General features: G+C 48.8%; 1 protein-coding gene and 1 long non-coding RNA gene across 6 annotated transcripts in view; one reads left to right on the plus strand and one right to left on the minus strand.

Moving 5' to 3' along the window:
- Positions 1–18,750, plus strand: part of LOC114892274 — a 65,437-nt gene extending 46,687 nt beyond the window's left edge. Inside the window, exon 3 of the long non-coding RNA XR_003792686.1 lies at positions 18,267–18,750. This is a non-coding gene — a long non-coding RNA (uncharacterized LOC114892274). The remainder of the gene's footprint in view (positions 1–18,266) is intronic.
- PFDN1 (prefoldin subunit 1) overlaps positions 2,683–21,300 on the minus strand; it is a 77,576-nt gene continuing 58,958 nt past the window's right edge. For 2 of the 5 annotated variants that reach the window (XM_029216954.1, XM_029216952.1), the window contains one exon: positions 19,799–20,526. In XM_029216954.1, coding sequence (XP_029072787.1) covers positions 20,446–20,526 — 81 coding nt within the window. In that variant the 3' untranslated portion in view covers positions 19,799–20,445. Of the gene's footprint in view, positions 2,863–19,798; positions 20,530–21,300 lie in introns of those variants that run through there. The other 3 variants (XM_029216950.1, XM_029216951.1, XM_029216953.1) reach the window with 3 other exon arrangements.

Genomic DNA, 21,300 nt, shown 5'->3' on the forward strand with positions numbered 1-21,300 from the left:
CAGCAAGCCTGTGGGGTACAGCTTACTGCCGTTACTCCTATTGTACAGCACAGGAAGCTGAGGCTAAGAGAGGTTGCTACCTGCCCAAGGCTACATGGCCAGTGAGTTAGATGAGCCTATATTTAAATCCAATTTGATATGGCTTATTAAAATCTCTGCTCCTAAATTCTAATTGTGGTGCCTCCCACTAGATTGGAGCAGTGTGTCTTTGGGAATTGTGACCTGGATTGGGGCAGCAGTATCAGGTAGGGAAGGGTTTCTTCCCTGCTTCTCTCCAAACTTCCCATCTCCAGACTCTGCTGACAACCCACTGCTTACCCATCCCACCGCCCCTCCTGCTGAATCTCGGGTTCCTGCGAAGAGTTGTTGGAGCCTCTGGGGCCGCTTTGGCAAGGAGGAGGGAGGGCTGGGCAGATGGGGACGAGCTTGTCTGAGAACACAGCCAGTGCCCCTGCACTGGGTTGTCTTTTTGTGTGCTGTCGGGTAGGGCGCAGAGCGCAGGCTGGGTCTGTGCTAGGCGGTCTCTGCCTGCGGGAGGGATGTGCTAATACACACCTTGCCCGCTGCAGCTGTCAGCATCACTGGGGTTCAAGGCAGTTGTCTCTCTGCTCCGTGAATACGGCCCTAAGTGGGCTCCTGCCTCCTCACGGCAAAGCTGTCCTCACCCTGCTTTCCACAGAGACCAGAGTTCTGTGGCCACCAAATACAGGCCTCCGTGTTTGAAGCCCAGAGGAACTTCAGCCCATAGAATGAATACTTTTCTTTGGATTATTAGTTAACCAAGTACCAGCCTTCACACTGTGCACGCGCCTGGAATTGGGTTCCTGACTCGTGAAGGGGAGGCATTGGCCCCACTCCTTTTCAGGAGACCTTCCGGCGCTCTCGTGTGGTATGACGCTCGCTGAGCCAGGGCTGGGCTGTGCCTGCTGACAAGCAGCCTTACTCGTGGGGGCAGGTAGATCCGATCTGAGTCTTGCAAAAGCAAGGGAATTTGGCTGTGAGGTGCCCAAGGCCCTTATAGGTAGGGCTCGGTAGCGGGGTTGCTGAACGTGGCCGGATACAGGCCCATGGGATCCATGCAGCGTGACTGAACAGTCTAGGTGGCCACGGAGAAAGCACTGTAGGAAGGAGGAGCCTGGATGTCTGTGAGCAAAGGAGCGACTCGATGGGCAGGCGGGTGTAGAACAGTGGGAGTGTGCCGTGTGAGAAGCCGGGAAACTGGTGTGTCAGTGCTACCTTCTGGTTGACTCTGGACGGACCACATAGCCTTCCCTCATGCAGTTGCCTCCTCTATGAAATGGGACCACAGTGTGTTCTCTGCCTGTGGATGTGCAGGGATCTACAGACTTCAGTCCAATGATGGTGAAGAAAAGGGTGATGAGGGCTGAGTCTGGGAGCAGCAGGCAGGTGCCTTGGTGAGAAGGCATCTATCCCACGTCCCAGCACTCTGGGGTGCTGCTGGAGGGCCCCAGAGGCAGAGCAGAAATGTGGAGGGGATACTTCCAGGACGAAGGAATGGAGGATGAGCCCAGTGACTGTGTTGCTGGGGTCAAGAGAAAGCCAAGGGCTGGGGCAGGCGCTGCTTTCAGGAAAGGTCAGGTGCGAAGGCACTAAAGTTGCCGACAGCGCTGCCGAGGGAACAGGCTGGTAGGGCGGACAGCAGCAGCGTGGGGCTCTGCTGAGGAAGTGGGAGGAGAAAGAAAGGCATGATGCTGGCACTCACATGGGTGACGGAGAGAGGGGAGCCGAGGTGGGGGGGGGTGAGGGACCTGAAGGTGGCCCCTGGCAGACCATGGACTCCCCAGGGGTTTGCAAAGGCTAGACTCACTGTACCTGCTCCTCGGTGCCGTCTTTCTGCAGGACCAGGCTCCAGTGGGCTTCTGACTACCTGCCGAAACCCAAAGGGGAGGAAGAGAAGAGGCTGGGGTTGGTTTGGGAAATGCCACCAGCTCGTGTCGCTGGAGAGGGAAGGAGTGGCAAGTGGGGCTGTTTGGGACCTGGCGTGGGAGTGTTTCTGGCTTATGGGGCTCAGTCTTAGGAATTGCACCAGCGCGAGGACCCTCTGGTCTCCGAGCTCCTTGCAGGGAGGGGTGGTGATTTGATACAGCTGCCGCTTGCCAGGTTTGCCCAGTAGGAACCCCAGTGTGTGCCCAGGGCTGAGTCAGCAAGGCCTGAGGGGAGTCAGAACTGCATTGAAGGCAAATCTGATGTGTGAAACTGAAGGTCACAGGCCGTGAAGGGAGCGACATAACTGGGAGCACAGGTTAGGGGAGCTGGGCCAAGGGCTGTCAGTAGGTAACTGTGACATTGGGGAAGGCATCCAGGACTGAGGCCAGTGCCACCAGGGAGCCCAGATCAGTGGTTGCCAGCTGCCCCCAAAGAAAGCCCCTGGAGCTAGCACTGTGGCAGAGGCTAGAAGAGGTCCGAACTCTGCTGAAACTGGACAGCCCTCCCTCCTGCCTCCAGGACCCTGGCAGTGACATTGGACGAGCGGCTTTTTTTATAAATTTATTTATTTATTTTTGGCTGCGTTGGGTCTTCGTTGCTGCACGCAGGCTTTCTCTAGTTGTGGCGAGTGGCGGCTACTCTTCGTTGCAGTGCGCGGGCTTCTCATTGTGGTGGCTTCTCTTGTTGTGGAGCACGGGCTCTAGGCACACGAGCTCAGTAGTTGTGGCTCACGGGCTCTAGAGCACAGGCTCAGTAGTTGTGGCGCACGGGCTTAGGCGCTCCGTGGCATGTGGGATCTTCCCAGACCAGGGTTTGAACCCGTGTCTCCTGCGTTGGCAGGCGGATCCTTAACCACTGAGCCACCAGGGAAGCCCAGACGAGCGGCTTTGAGTGTGGCTTTGGAACCGGACAAGCCTGGATTTGAGAAAAATATAAAATGCAAAGCAGAGTAAAAGCTCCCACCCCTCCCACACTCTGATCTATGTTTCTTGCATTCTTTCAAAAATCTGTATGTATATGTGTGTATGTATATATCCTTTTAATTGTACAAAAATAACAATGCACTGCTGTATACCTTTTATCCCTTGCTTAATTTACTGGCAACATGGAAGAACCATCTCGTTCTTTTTAATGGCCATTTAGTATTCTATTCTATGGTATGCATTAGCTTACCTAATCAGTTTCCAGGTGACAGACATCAAGGTTGTTGCTAGTTTGGGGTTATTTTGATACAGCAGCAGTCACAATGTACACATATTTTTGAACAACGGGACAATTATTTCTGTAGAAAAACCCTAGATACAGGTTTTCTGGGTCAAAGTTGTATGCATCGCCCCTCCTCACCCCCTCCCAAGGGGTTTCTACCAATTCACACTCCTGCAAACAGATTTTGAGAGTTACAAATGATAGTAACAGAGCTGTTGTGAGGATTAAATGAGATAATGTGTAAAGCTTTCAGCCAGTCCCTGCCACATCAGGCTGTAGGGCAGGCCTCACTGCAAACTGAATCACTTTGATGAGTCAAGAAAAGTGCTGGGTTGGGTTTCGTAGTCAGCTTGGGGAAGGGGAGGTGGCAGGAAACAGTGGTCTGACAGCTGCTGAGCAGATTTCACCTTCATTCACACATCCAGGAAACTACCTGATGTGCGCCAGACACTGGAGCGGGGATGGAGCGGGGAACCAGATAGCGTGGCTCCGCCTTCACGGAGCTGACAGTCTGGAGAGAGAGGGAGACCTCGAACAGGTCTCCACAGATTGTGCTAAGTGCTTGAGCAGCACAGCACATGTCTGCTCACCGTCCCCTCTGACTGGGTCTCTCTCTCCCCGCCCCCGCCCCCGCCCCCCAGTGTACGTGGAGCAGGAAAGGAAGACGGACGACACCGGGTGTCTGGCGGCCCTGGCCGCGTGCTGGGCGGCTCTCTGCTGCTGCTGCCTCCTGGACAACTTGGACTGAGCAGCCGAGACCCAAGTGCTCCCTGCAGGCCGGCTACCTTCTGTTACTGGAATAAACTACTAGTGCTGCACAGTTGACTTTTTTTCTTTCTTTAAAAATTACCTAATCTACAGACTTCAAAATTTTAGCATCTATGATAGGTGTGAAATGGTATCTCACTATTTTAACTTACCTTCCTCCTTACTAGTGACCTTGAACATAAATAGATGTTTTTGATTTGCCTTTACAAATCTTGTGAATTGCTTGTTACATATCCTTAGCCTGTTTTTTTCTATTCGTTTGTCTTCTCTTACTGATTTGTAGGGAATCTTTAAATATTCCACACACTAATATTTGTCACTTTTATAGGCTTGGAAATGCCTTCTTCTTATCTGTCTCTTAACCTTTTTATAGTGTATTTTCTAGTATGAAAGTTTTGTTTATTTTCTATTTTATTATTTTTGGCTGCGTTGGGTCTTCGTTGCGTCTTCGTTGCTGCACGTGGGCTTTCTCTAGTTGTGGCGAGCAGGGTCAACTCTTCGTTGCAGTGCGCAGGCTTCTCATTGCAGTGGCTTCTCTTGTTGTGGCGCACGGGCTTCAGTAGTTGCAGCATGTGGACTCAGTAGTTGGCAGCGTGTGGGCTTCAGTAATTGCTGTGTGCGGGTTCTAGGGTGCACGGGCTCTAGAGCACAGGCTCAGTAGTTGTGGCGCACAGCCTTAGCTGCTCCATGGCATGTGGGATCTTCCCGGACCAGGGATCAAACTCATGTTCCCTACATGGGCAGGTGGATCTTAACCACTGTGCTACCAGGGAAGTCCCGAAAGTTTCTAAATGTCATGTTTATCAATCTTTCCCTCATGCTTTTGTGTGTTTTAATCTTTGAAAAATCATTTTCTATTCCAAGATTGCAAAGATAAGCCTATATTTTCTTCTAAAACTTTTTCACAGTCTTTTTTTTTTTTTTTTTTTTTTGGCTGCATTTGGTCTCCATTGCTGCACGCGGGCTTTCTCTAGTTGTGGCGAGCAGGGGCTACTCTTCATTGCAGTGCGCGGGCTTCTCATTGCGGCGGCTTCTCTTGTTGCAGAGCGCAGGCTCTAGGCATGCGGGCTTCAGTAGTTGTGGCTCGCAGGCTCTAGAGCACAGGCTTAGTTGCTCCGCGGCATGTGGGATCTTCCCGGACCAGGGCTCGAACCCGTGTCCCCTGCATTGGCAGGCGGATTCTTAACCACTGCGCCACCAGGGAAGCCCTTTCACATAGTCTTTAGTCCACCTAAATTTGTGTTTGATCATGGTGTAGGTTAGGGTTCTGGTTTTCTTTTTCCATTTTGATAGTTCCAGCACCATTTATTGATTAGGTCACCCTTTCCCCACTGATCTGAAATGAGATTTGTCATATAACAAGTTCCTACATATAAATGGGCTAAAATCAGAAGTCTGGTGTGACAAGCATCTTCCCTGCCCCCAGGACATGCATACACACATACTCCTTTTTCTTCTTTAGAATTTTCTTGGATATTCTTAGCCATTTACTCTTTTACTGTAATCTGGATTTTAGGATGAGTCTGTCCGTTTCTATGGAAAACTACCATGTTTGGCTTTAATCGGAACAGCATGTAATTTATAGAGTAATTGGGGGGAAGAGTTGATGTATTTAAGAGAGTTGTCTTCCTATCTGGAACATGGTATCCCTTCATTTTTTTGGACTTCTTTTATGTCCTTAGATAAAATCTTATAATTTCTTCACGTACCTTTCGCATTATCCTTCGTTGGTCTTTAAAACTGGAAGTCTTCTCAGGTACCTTGCAGTCTTAATGCTATTGTAAATGGACTCTTTTAACCCAGTTTTATCACAACATTGCCTTGGGACACTTTAAAACTGTGGGAGGAGCAGTTCTTCAATCTGCCCCAAGTGTACTCCCAGGCAATCACCCTCCGACTGACACTCAGTAGATGCTGAATATCTCCAGTGTGTTAGGCGATGGACCACAGAGAACAGACCCCATCCCTGCCCCCATGGGGCTTACACTCTAGGGAGGGAACCAGACATTAAACAGTCCCACAGGTATTATTGACATTCTGCTTTCCTATGAAAAGAAGATATGTATTGCTATGAAAACATATGAAAAGGGGACAGTCTGCACAGTCTGGGAGGGTGCTGAAAGATGAATAGCTGTTAATAGGCAAAACAATTGTAGGAAAAGCAGGTGCATAGGCCCAATGGCAGGAGAGAACATGCCTCATTTGAGAAACTAGAAGAGGAAACTGGTGTGGCAAAGAACAGTGGGGTGTTGGGAACAGATGAGGAACAGGCAGGGGCAAGACAGGGAGTCACAGCCCCACTTAGGGATTTTGGGTTTTGTCCTGTGAGCAGTGGGAAGCCATTGACGGATTTTAAGCAAAGGGATGACATGATCAAATTTGCATTTTTAAGAGCCCCCTTTGACTTCCATGTAGAGAATGGTTTGAGGCACAAGTTCACATGATGATGATGGAAAGACATGAACATACTTGAGAAATTTGGAAGTAAAATCACAGGACTTGTAGATGGATTGGCCATGGGGATTGAAGAAACAGGGAGTGGGGATGACTCCTGAGATTCTGACTGCAACTAGATGCCTAGTGGTGGTGTTTGTGGAGGTTGGAAACAAAGGAAAGGAGTATATTTGCTCAGGAGGAAGAAAATCATGTTGGGCTCTGAATGTGTTGGGTTAGACTGAGGTGTTTATGAGACATTCGAGTAGAGATGTCAGGTAAGCAGTTGTATATACACCTGGAGCTTGGAGGAGAGGTTGGGCTGGAGATTTAAATGTGGAAGGCACTGGCATATTGGTAGTAACTAGAACTGTGGGAGTGAATAAGATCACATCAGGTAGAAATGTGGAGGGAAAAGAGAAGGTGGCAGTGTAGGGCTGAGCTTTAAGGAAAACTGACTTGGACCTGTAGATGATGAACCTGCAAAGGAGTCAAAGATGGAAAACCAGGAGAATGGGATGTCCTGAAAGTAGAAGAATTCGTATTAAGGGAGTGATCAGTAGCATCATTGCTGGGAGGTCAGGTTAGAACTCAAAAATGTGCATTGGACCTAGCCACACTATTGTCACAGAGGGGTAGACTTCCCTCCAGTTCCTATTCTGTGAAGGACACCAACAGAGGGAAAGACAAGATTGCTAGGACCAGAATACAGGGTTGGAGGAAGGCAGGCATTTGTGTAGGCGTGGAAGAGACAAGCTCAGAGTGCAAAGAACCAGCTGGGCGCCATGAAGGCTCAAAGCCTCTGCTAAACTAGAGAGAACCATGAAAAAAAACAAGTTCCAGAAGGGTCAGACACCAAGTAAAGGAGTCAGATTATTGTCACTCAGCTTTGAGCCTGGACAGAGAAGACACTGCTCCTCAAGCAAACTGTGTCCCCTGGGGTGGCTGTTGGAGGATCCAGCATGTAGATTATCAAGCATGTGACTATCCTTGCTGGGGAGGCCCTTCTGAACAGCAGCAAGTATAGATCCGTCATGACCACCATTTCAGCCTTTCTGATAGTTTTCAGATTTTTCTAATATAAATTGTTTTATAAGAAACTCTCCATGCAACTCCAGTGTGGAATAATACTACGGAATTGCAGTTGAGGCAAGGATGGGCCATCCTCTACCTTTTTATAGAATCCCAGGGACCTGAGGAATGCATCTGAAAGCCTTAGGTCGTTCTGGATTTTCCAGTACATTTGGCTAAGGGAGATTTAGGCTGGATGGGTTTTGCCTCTGGGATACTGCCTTATAAGCAGAATTATCAGAGTGTAATTGCTGGTGTATTTTCTGAAGATCTGGGCGGTACTTTATTGCTGAGTAGTATTCCATTGTCTGGAGGTAACAGTTTATTCATTCACCTGTTGAAGGACATTTGGGTCGTTTTCACTTTTTGGTGATTATAAATTTATGTACAGGTTTTTGAACGTAAGTTTTCATTTCTCTAAGTGAAATTTCTGGCTCCAATGATTAAGTGTATATTTAACTTTAAGAAACTGCTACTGTTTTTCAGAGTGGCTGTACCATTATGCATCCCCATCAGCAATGAATGAGGGTTCCAGTTGTTCTGTATCCTTGTCAGCACATATTGTCACTGATTTTAATTTTAGCCATTCTGATAGGTGTGCAGTGGTATCTCCTTGTAGGGTTTTTTTTCTTGATTAAACAAGGATTGTATTTATTTTGAAATTACATATCATACTCAAGCTGCCCTCAAATGTAATTTTCCATTATCTACATTTTAATCCTTGTAGTTTTAATTTGCATTTTTTAAATGGCTAACGATGTTGTTGTGTATGGATTCGCCCTTCCTATACTATCCTATTTGGTGAAGTGTCTGTTCGAGTCTTTTACCCACTTATAAGTTGAGTTTTCTTATTGTGGAGTTTTGAGAGTCTTTATATGTTCTAGATAAAGGCCTGTGTTGGATATTATTTGCATATATTGTCTCCCAGTCTGTAGCTTGTCTTTTCATCTCCTTAACAGATTCTTCTATGGAGCAAAAGTTTTAAATTTTGATTAAGTCCAAATTATCATGCTTTTGTTGTTAGGCCTCAGAACTTTTTACCTAATTCCAGGTCATGAAGATTCTCTTCCATGTCTTCTTCTGAAACCTTTACAGTTTTGTGTTTTACATTTAGATCTATGATCCATTTTAGGTTACTTTTTACATAAAATGTGAGGCTTAAAATGGTTGAGGTTTTTGTGTGCCAATTTTTTCAACATTTGTTTGAAAAGACTATCATTTCTGCATAGAACTGCTTTTGCATGTTTGTCAAACGTCAGTTGGCCGTGTTTATTACCGTCCTCTCTATTCCGCTCCTTTGATCTGTCAGTCCCTTCACCAATACCATAACCGTCTTGACTATTGTAGCTTTATATTAACCTTAAAATAAGGTAGTATGAGTCCTCCAACTTTATTTTTCAAGATTATTTTAGTTATTCTAGTTCTCTTGCCTTTCCATAAATTTCAGAATCAGCTTATCTACAAAAAATACTGCTGGGATTATGATTAGAAGGCCTGGTGGGTATTTAAATGGCATGACTTGCTCCCTCTTATGTGCCATAACCTCTAAAGAAGCAAGGCAGCCTGCCTGCTCCTTCATTTGCTATGTTGTGATTATTCCAGCTTATGATTGATTATATTGGTGTCTTTTGAAGTTTGGCGGTAATGAGGTATGTCTACATCGAATTGGGCAGGAATAGCCATGAAAAGATGACCAGTATGTTGAGGGGCTTGTGGGCCAGGTCATGCTCTAGGGCAGGTCAGCCACCATCATTCACAACCTTGGTCTCCATCTGTCTCCCTGCTGAGCAGGTAGAGCAAGACTTGCCAGTCATTAGAGGAATCTCCCTGCCTCGGGCTCTTTGCACCTCTGCCACAAGGTCATAGAACTGTCCTGTATTGGGCATGATCCGATTGTCTCTCTAGATTTTCCTTAATTTCTTCTGCCTGGCATAACAGCCTCACTCATATTTATTTCTCAAACAAACAGCCACATTAGAAGTATATTCATGATATGTCATGAGATAATGAACTGCTTCCTCCTTTCTGCTGTAGTAACACTACCCATGACATCAGGGCTTCCCATGCTCATCTGTTTGACCTTCCCCAGCTCACACCCATTGTTCCTGTGGTCTGAGGCAATGGCACAGGCAGACTTGGAGAGGAAAAGCGGGTACTGAGGGAGCGCTGCACACATCCTCACCCTGTGTCCTCCCATCATTGTTCTTCAGGCCCCTCCCCAGTCTCTTGGCTGACTTAAGGATAAAAGAAAAGCTGCTTTCTGTTCTCCAAACTAACACCGGCTGTTCTGTCTCTTCGCCTCAGGGTATATGAGATTACTTGCCGAAGTCTTCTGTCACCCTAGCCAACCATTTGAGTTTCCCTTTTGGTCACTTACTTTTTCTCATCAGCAGAAGCAGCAGTTCTTGGTTATCTCCTCAGATTTACCAAAAAAAAAAAAAAAAAAACCCCTAAAATTATCTAAGTTTTCCATTGTATAAGCTCATCTGGATAGAGCACCCCACCCCCAAGCTGCTGGGCCCTCGTGTCAGCCTGTGGCATTTCTGTGCATGTGCCAGCCCTGCCCGCTCCTGGGCCTGGGCCGCTCCCTGTGGCTGTGTGGTCAAGACCAAGCTCTGTGCGTGCTGCTGGGCCAGCAAACAAGTTGTAGAGGCTGAACTGGAATGCCTGGCACCTCTTAGGTCTTTAGCTCTATGAACATTAACAGTGGAATGTCTATCAAATTATGAAAGATACCGTTTGAAATATACTATATGATCTCATCCCATGGTGAAACTTGGCTGTTTGTAAATTGAGATTTTTTTTTTTTCTTTTTTTTTTTCTTTTGCGGTACGCGGGCCTCTCACTGTTGTGGCCTCTCCCGTTGCGGAGCACAGGCTCCGGATGCGCAGGCTCAGCGGCCATGGCTTGCGGGCCCAGCCGCTCCGCGGCATGTGGGATCTTCCCGGACCGGGTCACGAACCCGTGTCCCCTGCATCTGCAGGCGGACTCTCAAACCACTGCACCACCAGGGAAGCCCTGTCCCATCTTAATAATGATATTCACCTTTGTCCTCATCCCATTTTCCCATGTCATCTAAGGCAGTAGCTTCCAAAACTGTCTTTCCTTCCTATGGAGGAGGATGCAGGGGCTCTAAGAAGTCAAGTGACTTAACCCTAAGTCACCCAGCTGTGGCAGAATAGAGCCAGGACCTCTCAGCTCTGGTCTGCAGGCCCTGGTCTTGACCTCTTCTGTCAGTACAGGGTAAAAAAACAAGCCTTTATTTTTTCTGTTATGTAAGTGGGGTGAGTGAGTTCCAATCTCCTGCTTGTAGAACAGCATGGCCTTTACTGGAAAGTACCGAGCACTGCTGGATCTCCAGCCACACACACCCAAACTGGCAACTTCCAGCATCGCATTGAGTTCCGCGTGACGAAGAGGCGGCACTTGTGCGGTCACACACCCTGTTCAAGCTCCTCAGCAACCTTCTTGCTTTCTGTGGCATCTCCATTTGGGAGATGGGAGGAGTATGGTCCTTTCACTTTAATGTTTTGTGACAGTGGGCAGAAAACGCTATCAGCTCCTTTACCCCATTTCTGCACATTTCCTAGACTAAAAAACAGATTGGAGGGAACTGTTTCTCGAAAGACACTCTCTTATCCCCAGAGAATTTAGTCCTTTTCCTGAAATTCAATGAACAAGGCCACCCGTCCAGCTGGAATTTTCGAGGTTTTGAGTTGTGAACTGATCACATTTGACTGGCTTTAAAGTGTAAGGAGAAACGCCCTACTCTTCAGTTTTAAGTCTTTTTAATGTGTACATCCCTTGTTGACTGTTCTCTTTCATATTATGTTCTTCTACTGGCCTTGGTGTCTGCGTTGTCTTAATGCTAGCCATAGACTCATCACGTCCAAGCAAATGCTCACGTGTGTACGTATGAGGGTTTCTTTACTCCCTTTACCTAAGAAAATGGGATGTTTCCAAATATTTCACCCTATTCTCTTGAGGCGCCTCAACAGCTAAAGTTGTTTGTATTCCGCCTTCCTAGCCCCCAATACACACACAGCCCCTTGCTTCTCCCCTGGGTTGTCTCCTTTCCCATTTCTGAGCAGCTGTGCTTCATGTGGACTGCCGGTTCCTCTGCTTTTGTCACCCTGTGATGATCTGGTGCCACACATATGAATACCAATCCGAATATGGATTGGTTGGAGGAACCCCTCCCCGCACACAGACTCAGAATAAGAAAACAGATTTCTGGTGATTTTTTTTCTGTAGGATGTCATCACATTGTGGTTCCCATTAAGTCCTCCCTCCTTCACTCCATGGCAGGCCCTGGGCCAAGCACTTTACATTCTTATGTTTTTGTCACAAAACATAGGCTCTTAGGCACTGCTTCCTCCCACCACTTCACAAGTGCGAAGGCTGGGGCATGGGGAAGCTGACCGTCACTTGGGCAGTGCCCCTCCAGAGCCCATGTACATAGCTCTTGTCCTTAGATAATAAAACAATTCAAGTGGTGGGGTGCCCAAGGAAAGTCTGAAGTAGATTTCTTGAGGGGGACGTTCCAGCTACACCCCACCCCCAGGAGGTGCCTTGTTCTGGGCCAACACACCCACCGAGTGGTTGCCAGGAGGGACCCTGAAATTCACTCCGTCTCCCAGTTGACTGCTGGACCAGGTCCATTCTGCCCTCCCTTTCGGACACACTGTGGAGTAGGGTGAGGGCTGGATCTTGCTCTCCCACAAAGACAGTGGATTTCAAGGGAGAACCAGGCAACAGAGGCGAGGCCTTTCACCTGTCCACACACATGTTTCAGGTCACTTACAGCCAGGCTGCTGATTTAAAGTGAGCCTAATCTTTTTTTTTTAACATCTTTATTGGAGTATAATTGCTTTGCAATGGTGTGTTAGTTTCTGCTGTATAACAAAGTGAATCAGCTACACCTATACTTATATATGCCCATATCCCCTCCCTCTTGCATCTCCCTCCCTATCCCACCCCTCTAGGTGGTCACACGGAGCTGATTTCCCCGTGCTATGCGGCTGCTTCCCACTAGCTCTCTATTTTACATTTGGTAGTGTACCAAATGTAAAGGCTCTCTCACTTTGTCCCCTTCCCCTTCCCCCTCCCCGTGTCCTCAAGTCCACTCTCTACGTCTGTGTCTTTATTCCTGTCCTGCCCCTAGGTTCTTCAGAGCCATCTTTTTTCTTAGGTTCCATATATATATGTGTTAGCCTGCGGTATTTGTTTTTCTCTTTCTGACTTACTAGGGAGCCTAATCTTGATGTGCAGAGAGCACTGGGCCAGGAGGCAAGAGGGCTGGGTGATAGGCCAGGACATACCTTTAATTCACTATGCGACCTCAGTTACCACCTCCCGTCTTCGGGCTCAGCATTCTTTTTTTGTTTGTTTGTTTTTTGTTTTTTGCGGTACGCGGGCCTCTCACTGTTGTGGCCTCTCCCGTTGCAGAGCACAGGCTCCGGACGCACCGGCTCAGCGGCCATGGGTCACGGGCCCAGCCGCTCCGCGGCACGTGGGATCTTCCCGGACCGGGGCACGAACCCGCGTCCCCCGCATCAGCAGGCGGACTCTCAACCACTGCGCCACCAGGGAAGCCCCAGCATTCTTTTCTTACCAAAAAATGACTGGCCACATGATCTCCAAGGCAGTTTCATTCGCAGTTCTAGCATCTAGGATGTTCTCAGTTGTCCCAGCATCTACAACCACCTCTGTCCCAGTGGCCCCAGCAGGTCTAGCCCAAGGATAGGTCCACAGGAGGTGGTGGCAGTCCAGTCATACTTACCAGACTGGTATGACATGTCCAAACGCACTTGACCGTTTTTGTTGTTTATGAAACAATTTTACTATCAGGTCTACCGTTCATAAAACTGATTGGGTTGGAGAGGGCTAAGGTACAAGCTGGCCTGTGACTGAGCCTGGGAAGAAAGAGGCTTGGGCCCACTCTCCGGAGGAGGTGGTAGTGAGGGCAGTGAGGCCGAGGTGGCCTGGGGAAGGTCCAGAACTGAGCAGGCAAAGGCAGCTGCTGTCGCAGAGCCTGGGCCAAGGCTGTGCCAGTGCTGCCAGCCCCGTATCCCTCCTCTACCTGTGGAGGAACAGGAAAGTGGAAGATATTCCTCACCTCTCCTGCTCTTAACCTCTAGACTCCAGTGAAAACTACGCGCCCTTGATTGCTTCTACTATTCCCGGCCAACCTTCACCCCTCACTGTCCCCCCTCTGTATATTTACCTGGTGCTCATGGCCTTCAGAGCAAGTGGCACTGCCTTTAGGGCACCTTTTCTCACCAGTGCAACCCCCTTGTTCTTGAGTAATAAATGATCCCACTGCACGTGCACACCCAAGGAAAGCTGAAGTGCATCCTCACCGAGCTGTGTGTTCTCTGCCCCTGCGTGGAAGGGGCAGGAACCATCCTATGGCTTTCCTGAGATTTAACTTATTCCTAAGATGTGGAAAGATCTTTCCCTCTCTTCTACCTCTGGTCTGAGCAGTAGGAGGGCTGTTCGGCAGCCTCTGATACCTCCTGGAAGGCTGGCCTTCTGTTGGTTTGGATGCTGGTTTAGAAGATGGGGTGACTACAGGCCTCCTGCCTCTGGCAAAGCTGTCATCTCCACTGGGGGCACTTCGGGGAGGTGCTCTGGCTGTGGTGGCCTTAGTAGAGATGCAGCTTGGGTGCCCATCACTGGTCTTGGTCACAAGAGACCAAGGTGTAGCTTCCTTAATTAGCTCCCGGAGCAAGAAGGTCCCAGACGTCAGAACTCTCTGGGAAGCCCGTCTTTTTGTTTGCTTCTCCTTATACTAGCTCTCTGGGTTGGGACTGTGCACAGATGCAGAGACAAGTAAGAATGGCCTAATAAGGCTCAATTACCACTTCAAAGCCCTTGATTAATCATTTAAAATGTCTGAGCTGAGCAAGAAAAGGTTTCAGATTCCAGGATGGGGCTGACTGAGGAACTGGAGCCTTTAGCAGAGTAAGCCTCTGCTCACACTTCTGCCCAGGTCCCTGTGTGGTCTGGAGCCCCACTTGCCCACTGCCTGCCCAGAACCAGTAGCCCATGTGAATGGCCCCCCTGGGGTTGTACAATATGGTTGTCCTAGAATTTGGGACTGCTGGTTGGTGTGGCTGGTGGCCCTGGAGAAGACCCCAGGGCTTGGTGGGCAGTTGGGCACAGGGGGATGCATGCCTCTAAGCATCTTGCATCTGTCTTCTCTGCTTCCAGCAGAGAGGCAAGAAGGCAGATGGGGACCCTCTTCCAGAATCTGCTCAGCTTCCCACAGGTTCTGCACCCAAGACCTACCTGGGTCTTTATGACCTAGTCGGGGCATCTGAGTCACATCTATATGCTCATACACCTCTCCCTGCACATTCCCCCAATGCCCTTCACCACCACCACCACCTTTGCACTTGCATGCACACGGCAAAGCTCTGAATACCTGGCCCTCTGCAGGCCCCACCCCTGGGCTGGGGCTGAGAACATTGAAGGTTGGTACCAAAGGGCTGTGTGAGGCAAGAAAGACAAGCTGGTGAAGGACCCCTGGACCTGATCTCCAACTCAACCAGTTTTCTGGAAATGGAGAGTCCCTTCAGTCCCTTGCCTGGGACCAGGGCACAGGATCCCGGCACTGGTTGAATAGGGTGGTCTTGGCTCCTGAGACACTAGATAGGAAATGAGATGGTTAGCCTTTTGGCTGATATGTGTGTGAGCCAATCTGTAAAGCCCTGCCTGCGTCAGAAGGAGCTGGAGCCCAGCCTGGCCACAAGGGGGCACTTAATCCCTAAGTAGGCACTCAACGTGAGTAGCCTCTGCAGACACCAGACCCTCTGCTCCCCACTGGGAACTGACTGCTCCCAACTCCACCCATTGCACTTTTGATCCCTCTCGATTTCTTTCCTCCTTTAAAAGAAAAAAAAAATTTTTTTATTTTGGAGTAATTCTAGATTACAGAAAAGTCAGATAGTACCGTTTCTGTTGTTGATCCAGCTTCCCTTAATGATTAACATCTTACATAACCATGGTCCTGCCCAGCTTGCCAGTATAGGCCAGTTGCCAGGAAGGCCCATGTGGCCTGGGTGTGGAAACACCTGTATCAGAATCATCTCTGCCCCAGCTCCTGCTGGGTAACCAGTACCACCAAAAAAGCTGTGGTGTACACAGTCCCCTGGCTTCAAGTACCCAGGGAGGCTGTCATGGCCCAGGACTCATGCACTCAGGTGCATCCTAACGGCTCAGCCAGGGCAGTATGGGAGCTCTCAGGCAGATTCACCTACTGGGTGGCAGGGATGGGGACAGGTGGCAGATTAGCAGAAGCCCCAGGGTGGGGTGGTGTCCTGGGGCAGACTAGGCCTGCAGCTCAGTGCAGCAGGCACCCTCTAAAGGTGCAGTACCTCAGACTCTGCAGGTAAGCAGGGCATCTAGGCAGATACAGTTGTAAAATATGCAATTTCTGGATCCCACAGCGCATGCTGTGAGGAACTGTGAGGCCTTCCTCAGAGCTTTCTCCTGGGCCAGTCATCCCTGCTTTTAGTGATGGAAAGAAAAGCAAGGAAAACACAAGTCACTCCTACCTCCGCACCTACCCTCCCACACATGCACTCTTCCACCCCCATCTTCTTAACAGTCTGGAAGCATAGGTTCTGTCCTCAGCTAATGCAAGGGAAAAAGTCATAAGGGATTTGGAAGACTCGGTGCTCCAGCAAATAAGTGACTCGGGTTTCTAAGGTATGTACAGCACTAACTACCCCTGTCAAGGTTGATGCAGCCCTCTGGCTTAAAGTCCTCTGTTCTGTAACCAGACTCATTATTTCTAACCTCTGTAAGCATTGTCTGGGAGTAATCAGCTCAGTCTCTACTGCCCCAGGTTGTGGAGTATGGCAGGTGAAATAAGCCCTGGCAAGGACAAACTTGACTAATGGAGAAAGGTGATAGAGGAAGGAAGACTGGGACATTTTTGTTTCCCTACGTTACCTGAGGTTCAGTGGTTTTGAGAGGAAGAAGGGCTGGGAGCAGGGGAAGCAGTGAGGAGACAGGTGTCCCACAGGGTTGTGAAGATCAAATGGTGCTGAAAGGCCCTCAGCACAGGTCCAGGCACATCGTGAGCACCTCTGTAAACGCCAGTTTAAGAGAGACTGCAGGACCTGGCACATAGCAAACCAGCCTCGGGCTGGGTCTCAAGCCTGGGCTAAACAGGCTGTTTCCAGAGCTGGCAGAGGAGGGGGACTTTATGTCCCAGGGGCAGCAGAGTGGCAAGGAGAATACAGCAAGAGATTATTCAAGGGGGTCCACAGCCAACTGTGTTCTCAATTTCCCTGTCCAACACTACCCATGCATGATCATGGGAGGCTGGGAACTTGGGCAGGTGGCAGGTGACACCCTGCTGTGGTGATCCCAGAGTTTGGAGTGCCCAGGTGGGTGGGGTGGGCTCTGGCTGGAGTGAGAGAGGACTGTCCTGGAGCCCGTTCATCCCTGTGCTCCTGGTCCCTATGCTACCCAGTTGGGGCCTGAATTCACATGCTGCCTCTGGCTGGTCCTGTGCTGAACAAGAGACTTAGCTCTCTTAAGTCTTGATCCTTACCTATGAAATGGGAATGATGGTATCTCAAAGTTACTCTTAAGACTAAATCAGGTAATGTGCCTTACCAGACCTCAGAAAAATAAATGGGTTGTCACCTCCTCTTTGACTAGGCTTGCCTGGTGGTGGGTCTTGTCTCCCAGACCCTGAACAACTTTGTCTGTGTTGAAAGGGGCCAAATGAAAACAGGCTGAGATTAGACCTGTGCCGTGAGAGAAGGGAAAGGGATGTCTCTGTGGAGGGCGGCTGATACAACAGAACCTGGACAAGCTCACGCTAAACCCAGCGTGTTCTAGCTACTTACTATACCAGGCTCTAGAGAAAAGAGTTGCCAAGAGAGGAGGTATAAAAATAGATACACAAAAATAGAACTAAAAGATGCCAAAGGACTGGTTTAATTTATAAGATTCATGTATTCATGAACTTTCAAAAAGTTTAAGATCCTTACTGCTTATTACTGAGTTTGATGATGGTTGTTTTGAGATTTTCTTAAAAGTGCCTGCAGATCCTTTGAGGCCAAGGTCAACCATCAGACTTTCTAATGAGAAGCGAGGCTGACGTGAGCCACAGCTCACGAGTAAAGGGTGGTTGGGGGTCCTTCTTGATCTGGGGATTTGTTTGGCACTCAGATCTCTTAATACAGCGCTTAGCCCTGACAGGGCTCAGATTTCCTACTCCATTCTGAGGAAACGCAAGAGTACCAGGCTCCAGCCATAGCCTCCCACTTGCCTAGGTTTTCATCCTGCCTACCATTGCTTTGTGCAAAAGTTTAGAGGCTGGAGCACATACTGCATTGGCCAGGTATGAAAACCAAGATTCTTGGTTAATCTTTTAAAGCCTAAAGCCCCCTTTTTAGGAGATTTTACTTACTCTCTTGCTCTTGGGAGATGGCTTAGATGTATCTAAAGAAATGCCCCCCAGTTCCCCTGTAGGATTCGGGACAGAGTGCTACCTGGTTTATAAACCAAGTAGGGTTAGCCAACTCTGGCCAGAGAGCAATGGACATTTCTTACTTAACTGGCTGCCTTGGTGAGGCCACTGGTTAGGTTCCCTAGTGCTTGCCCTCCTGCAGGGATGAATGTCCTTAGGAGGAGGAGGGAAAGTAGTTGAGCCACCCTTCCTCCATTCACCCAAGACTGCATAAGTGGAAAGGCTGCACAAAGTCTGCTCAGTGGCTTTGAGCTGCTGTATGTAGCTCTCCCTTGGTCTGGGAGGTGTTGGCCCTGTAGAGCATGGGGTTTGTGCCCGTTCATTTTCACCCTCTCTCCCCTTCCAGTGTATGTGGTGGAAGACCAGAGAAGGGATGACCTGGGCCCATCTACCTGCCTCACAGCCTGCTGGACTGCCCTCTGTTGCTGCTGTCTCTGGGATATGCTCACCTGACGACCCTGGCTCTCCTGTCCTTCCAGCTCTGCCGCCACCGCCAACAAGTGTGCCTGCCCCCATCTCTTCTGATTGCTGAAATCAATGACTAGCTCTGCACAGACACTTCTACCTTCAACGCAGTGGGATTCTAGATTAGCAGGGGTTGCTGCTGTTTAATTCAGTGACTTGATCTTTTTAATGTTCAAATCCATTTCTTATTGGTCTTTCACAAATGTGCTAAATCACTTCCATTTTTTTGGCCAAAGGCTTAGTGACAAAATATATATTTATAATTTTAAAATTATACATTCAAGGTAGTGGCATGATATAACATACCACTGAATGATTTCTCTGCTAACACCCTGTATGTTTCAATAAATTTGTCTAAACTTCAACTGTCTCAGTTATTCCAGATACAATCTAAACCCTGGGTTTCTCAGCCACTGTCCAGTATATGATGAGGAGCCGATCTACCTTTTCATCCTGGCTGCTACTAGGAAGGCAGGGTCCAAGGCCAGGTGTCCTTCAGCCAGGTCAAGGAGTCCTCACCGAGCGAGCATTCTCTCTCTCCCTAGTCCCACTGAGATATGGACTCACCAAGGAGCCACACTGGCTTTTACCCAGAGCACAGGAAAGGGCATCTTGGTAACTGTGGCTGCCCCAGGGCCTGCTCTGGAAGGAGAAGCCACAGTTGGGGCTCAGGTCGAGACCTGAGGCTTTCTCTTCCTGCTGTCCCCTCCCAGAACCCAACCCCTGTCCACTGACACACAAAGAAGAGAGCTGTCATAATACAAACTAGTCAGCCACACCATCCATCTCAGTTTTGGCCGCAGGGTGGCGCTGAGCCACCATAGCAGCAAGTCTAATTTTCCTTCTTCAGCTGGCCATCCCTGAGAGGCATAGTTGACAGCTCCTTGCCTAACCTCGTCTGCCCACTTTCCCTCTGAATCAGCCAGGTGCTGATAAATAACTACCAGCTCTCTTTAAAAACAAACAAAAAGCCAAGATTCTGTAGCATCACCTGATTTCTGTGGAGTAAATGGTGGGTCCCACCGTAGCGGATTTCAAGCTACCAACGTGATATCCTGAACATGGAGTTGGGAAGACAAGGGCAGCAGTGCACTGCTATGCAGTATTTCCACCATCCAGATACAACAGACTGCTCACCTCAAAAACACAGATAATGGCTAAATTTAGTAAAGTAATTTGGAAGGGGTAAGTTCTAAATACTTATTAACCTTATTTTTAATATAATGGTAAATTTACAAACTTAATTTTTAATAATGGCTACTGTTTAACAACTGGCTTGCAACAAAATTCCTGAAAATTAAATAATTGGCTCTCCCGAGCCAGCGCCAGCACACCACTGCCCCCACGCCTCCAGGAGGCCTCAGGATTGTAATGTCCACCCTATGAACTGACCAAAGGGAGACCGTCTTGGAGTGCTGCTGGTTTATTACCAGATTTTCTTTTACAGTGGGAGGAAGTGGGAAAGGAATCTTTAGGCAGACTGCCACTGAGGCACCACTGTTGTGTCCACTTACATTCATTCAGCTGTGCCCTGCTCTCCTTTTCCTTATCTGCATACTACATGGAGGCTTAGAAGTTGAGGGGTTTACCTAAAGGAACAGAAAAAAGAAGGCAAGGCTTCAATGCAGAAGGAGGAGGCCCACAGCCATGGAGGAGAACAGGGAGGAGCTGAGGTGGAGATAGCCTCTGCCTCTCTGATCCTCTGTTCTCATCCATCAACTCAAGAAAAGCAGACTTAGCAGAGTGGGACAGGTGTCTTTTATTGGTCTGACCAGCGTGACTAGTCGTAGGCCCAGGAAGAGCTCTCCTATCTGTCCCGGCTCCCATCTTCCCTCTCCTGGGGGTTCATGACTCACCCCCAGGGAAGAAGGGTGGCAGGCAGAGCCAGGATAAAAAATACAGGGATGGGATCTGAAAGGGGCTCCAGGTGACGCATAAAACATAGGGTTACCAGACCATCCAGACAAAATGTCCATCAGGCAGAGCAGAAGCAGTTTCCCTATACAGGCCCCTGGCCAGGAATGGCAGGGGTCAGGAGGAAGAGCTTCCCTAGAAGCTTCCTACTGTGCCCTTCGTGCCATCAGCATCTCCCGGATATTGTCCTCAGCTTCCTTCACACTCCGCTCCAGGTAGGATTTTTTCTGCTGCAACATGAGAAGGAAATATGGGTTAGGACCAGGGGGAATGTGCCAAGTTGGTAGATGCAGCTTCTATGCCCAATGGTTATGGCTTCTCTGTGACCAGTGACTTCCAGGAGCCTATTGTCTATTGGGAGCCAAGTATACACACCTGCCCAGAGTGTTCCCCCAGCCCGACCCCTGGGCACAGGGAGGGGGTTGCTCAGTACAGGAAGCAGGAGTGCTCTCTGGATGGCAATAGCACTCTTCCCCCAGAAGGAAGTAGACTCTAAAAACAGGCGTCTTGGTACATGAAGTTATACCAGACAGACAAAGGCCAGGAAATTCCAGGACAAAGCTCTGGCCCCATAACAGATTGTCTCTCAAGGTTTTCCATGGCCCAGGCCAGGCGCCTGTAGCTGCCACTGCTACAAAATGGACAGCATACCCTCTGCTCTGTCCAGCAAGATGATAGATAGGCTGCATCACACGTCTCACCAAGGCAGATGAGTCAAGATGAAATCTGCTTTTCTAATGAAACTGCTGCCTGCCAGGAATCCAGGACAGTGACACACTGAATAAAACAGACCTTTTGAAAGTTTACCTCCTACCCCATCTGGGTCCTAAATTAAAAATCTCAAGACAAAGAACTTTACTTTCAGGAGCCACACCTGGACCAGGATTAGCAAAAGATTAGTCAAAGGAAATGAGGTCTGTACATTATTTGCCCTGTGGTCACCCCAGAAGTATGGTGGCTTCACCACTGGTCCCTGCCCTGAGGACACCGTTGTGGCTGCA

Source organism: Monodon monoceros, unplaced genomic scaffold (genome assembly GCF_005190385.1).
Source record: "Monodon monoceros isolate NGI ecotype Baffin Bay Population unplaced genomic scaffold, NGI_Narwhal_1 Super_Scaffold_12, whole genome shotgun sequence".
NCBI classification, from domain to species: Eukaryota; Metazoa; Chordata; class Mammalia; order Artiodactyla; family Monodontidae; genus Monodon; species Monodon monoceros.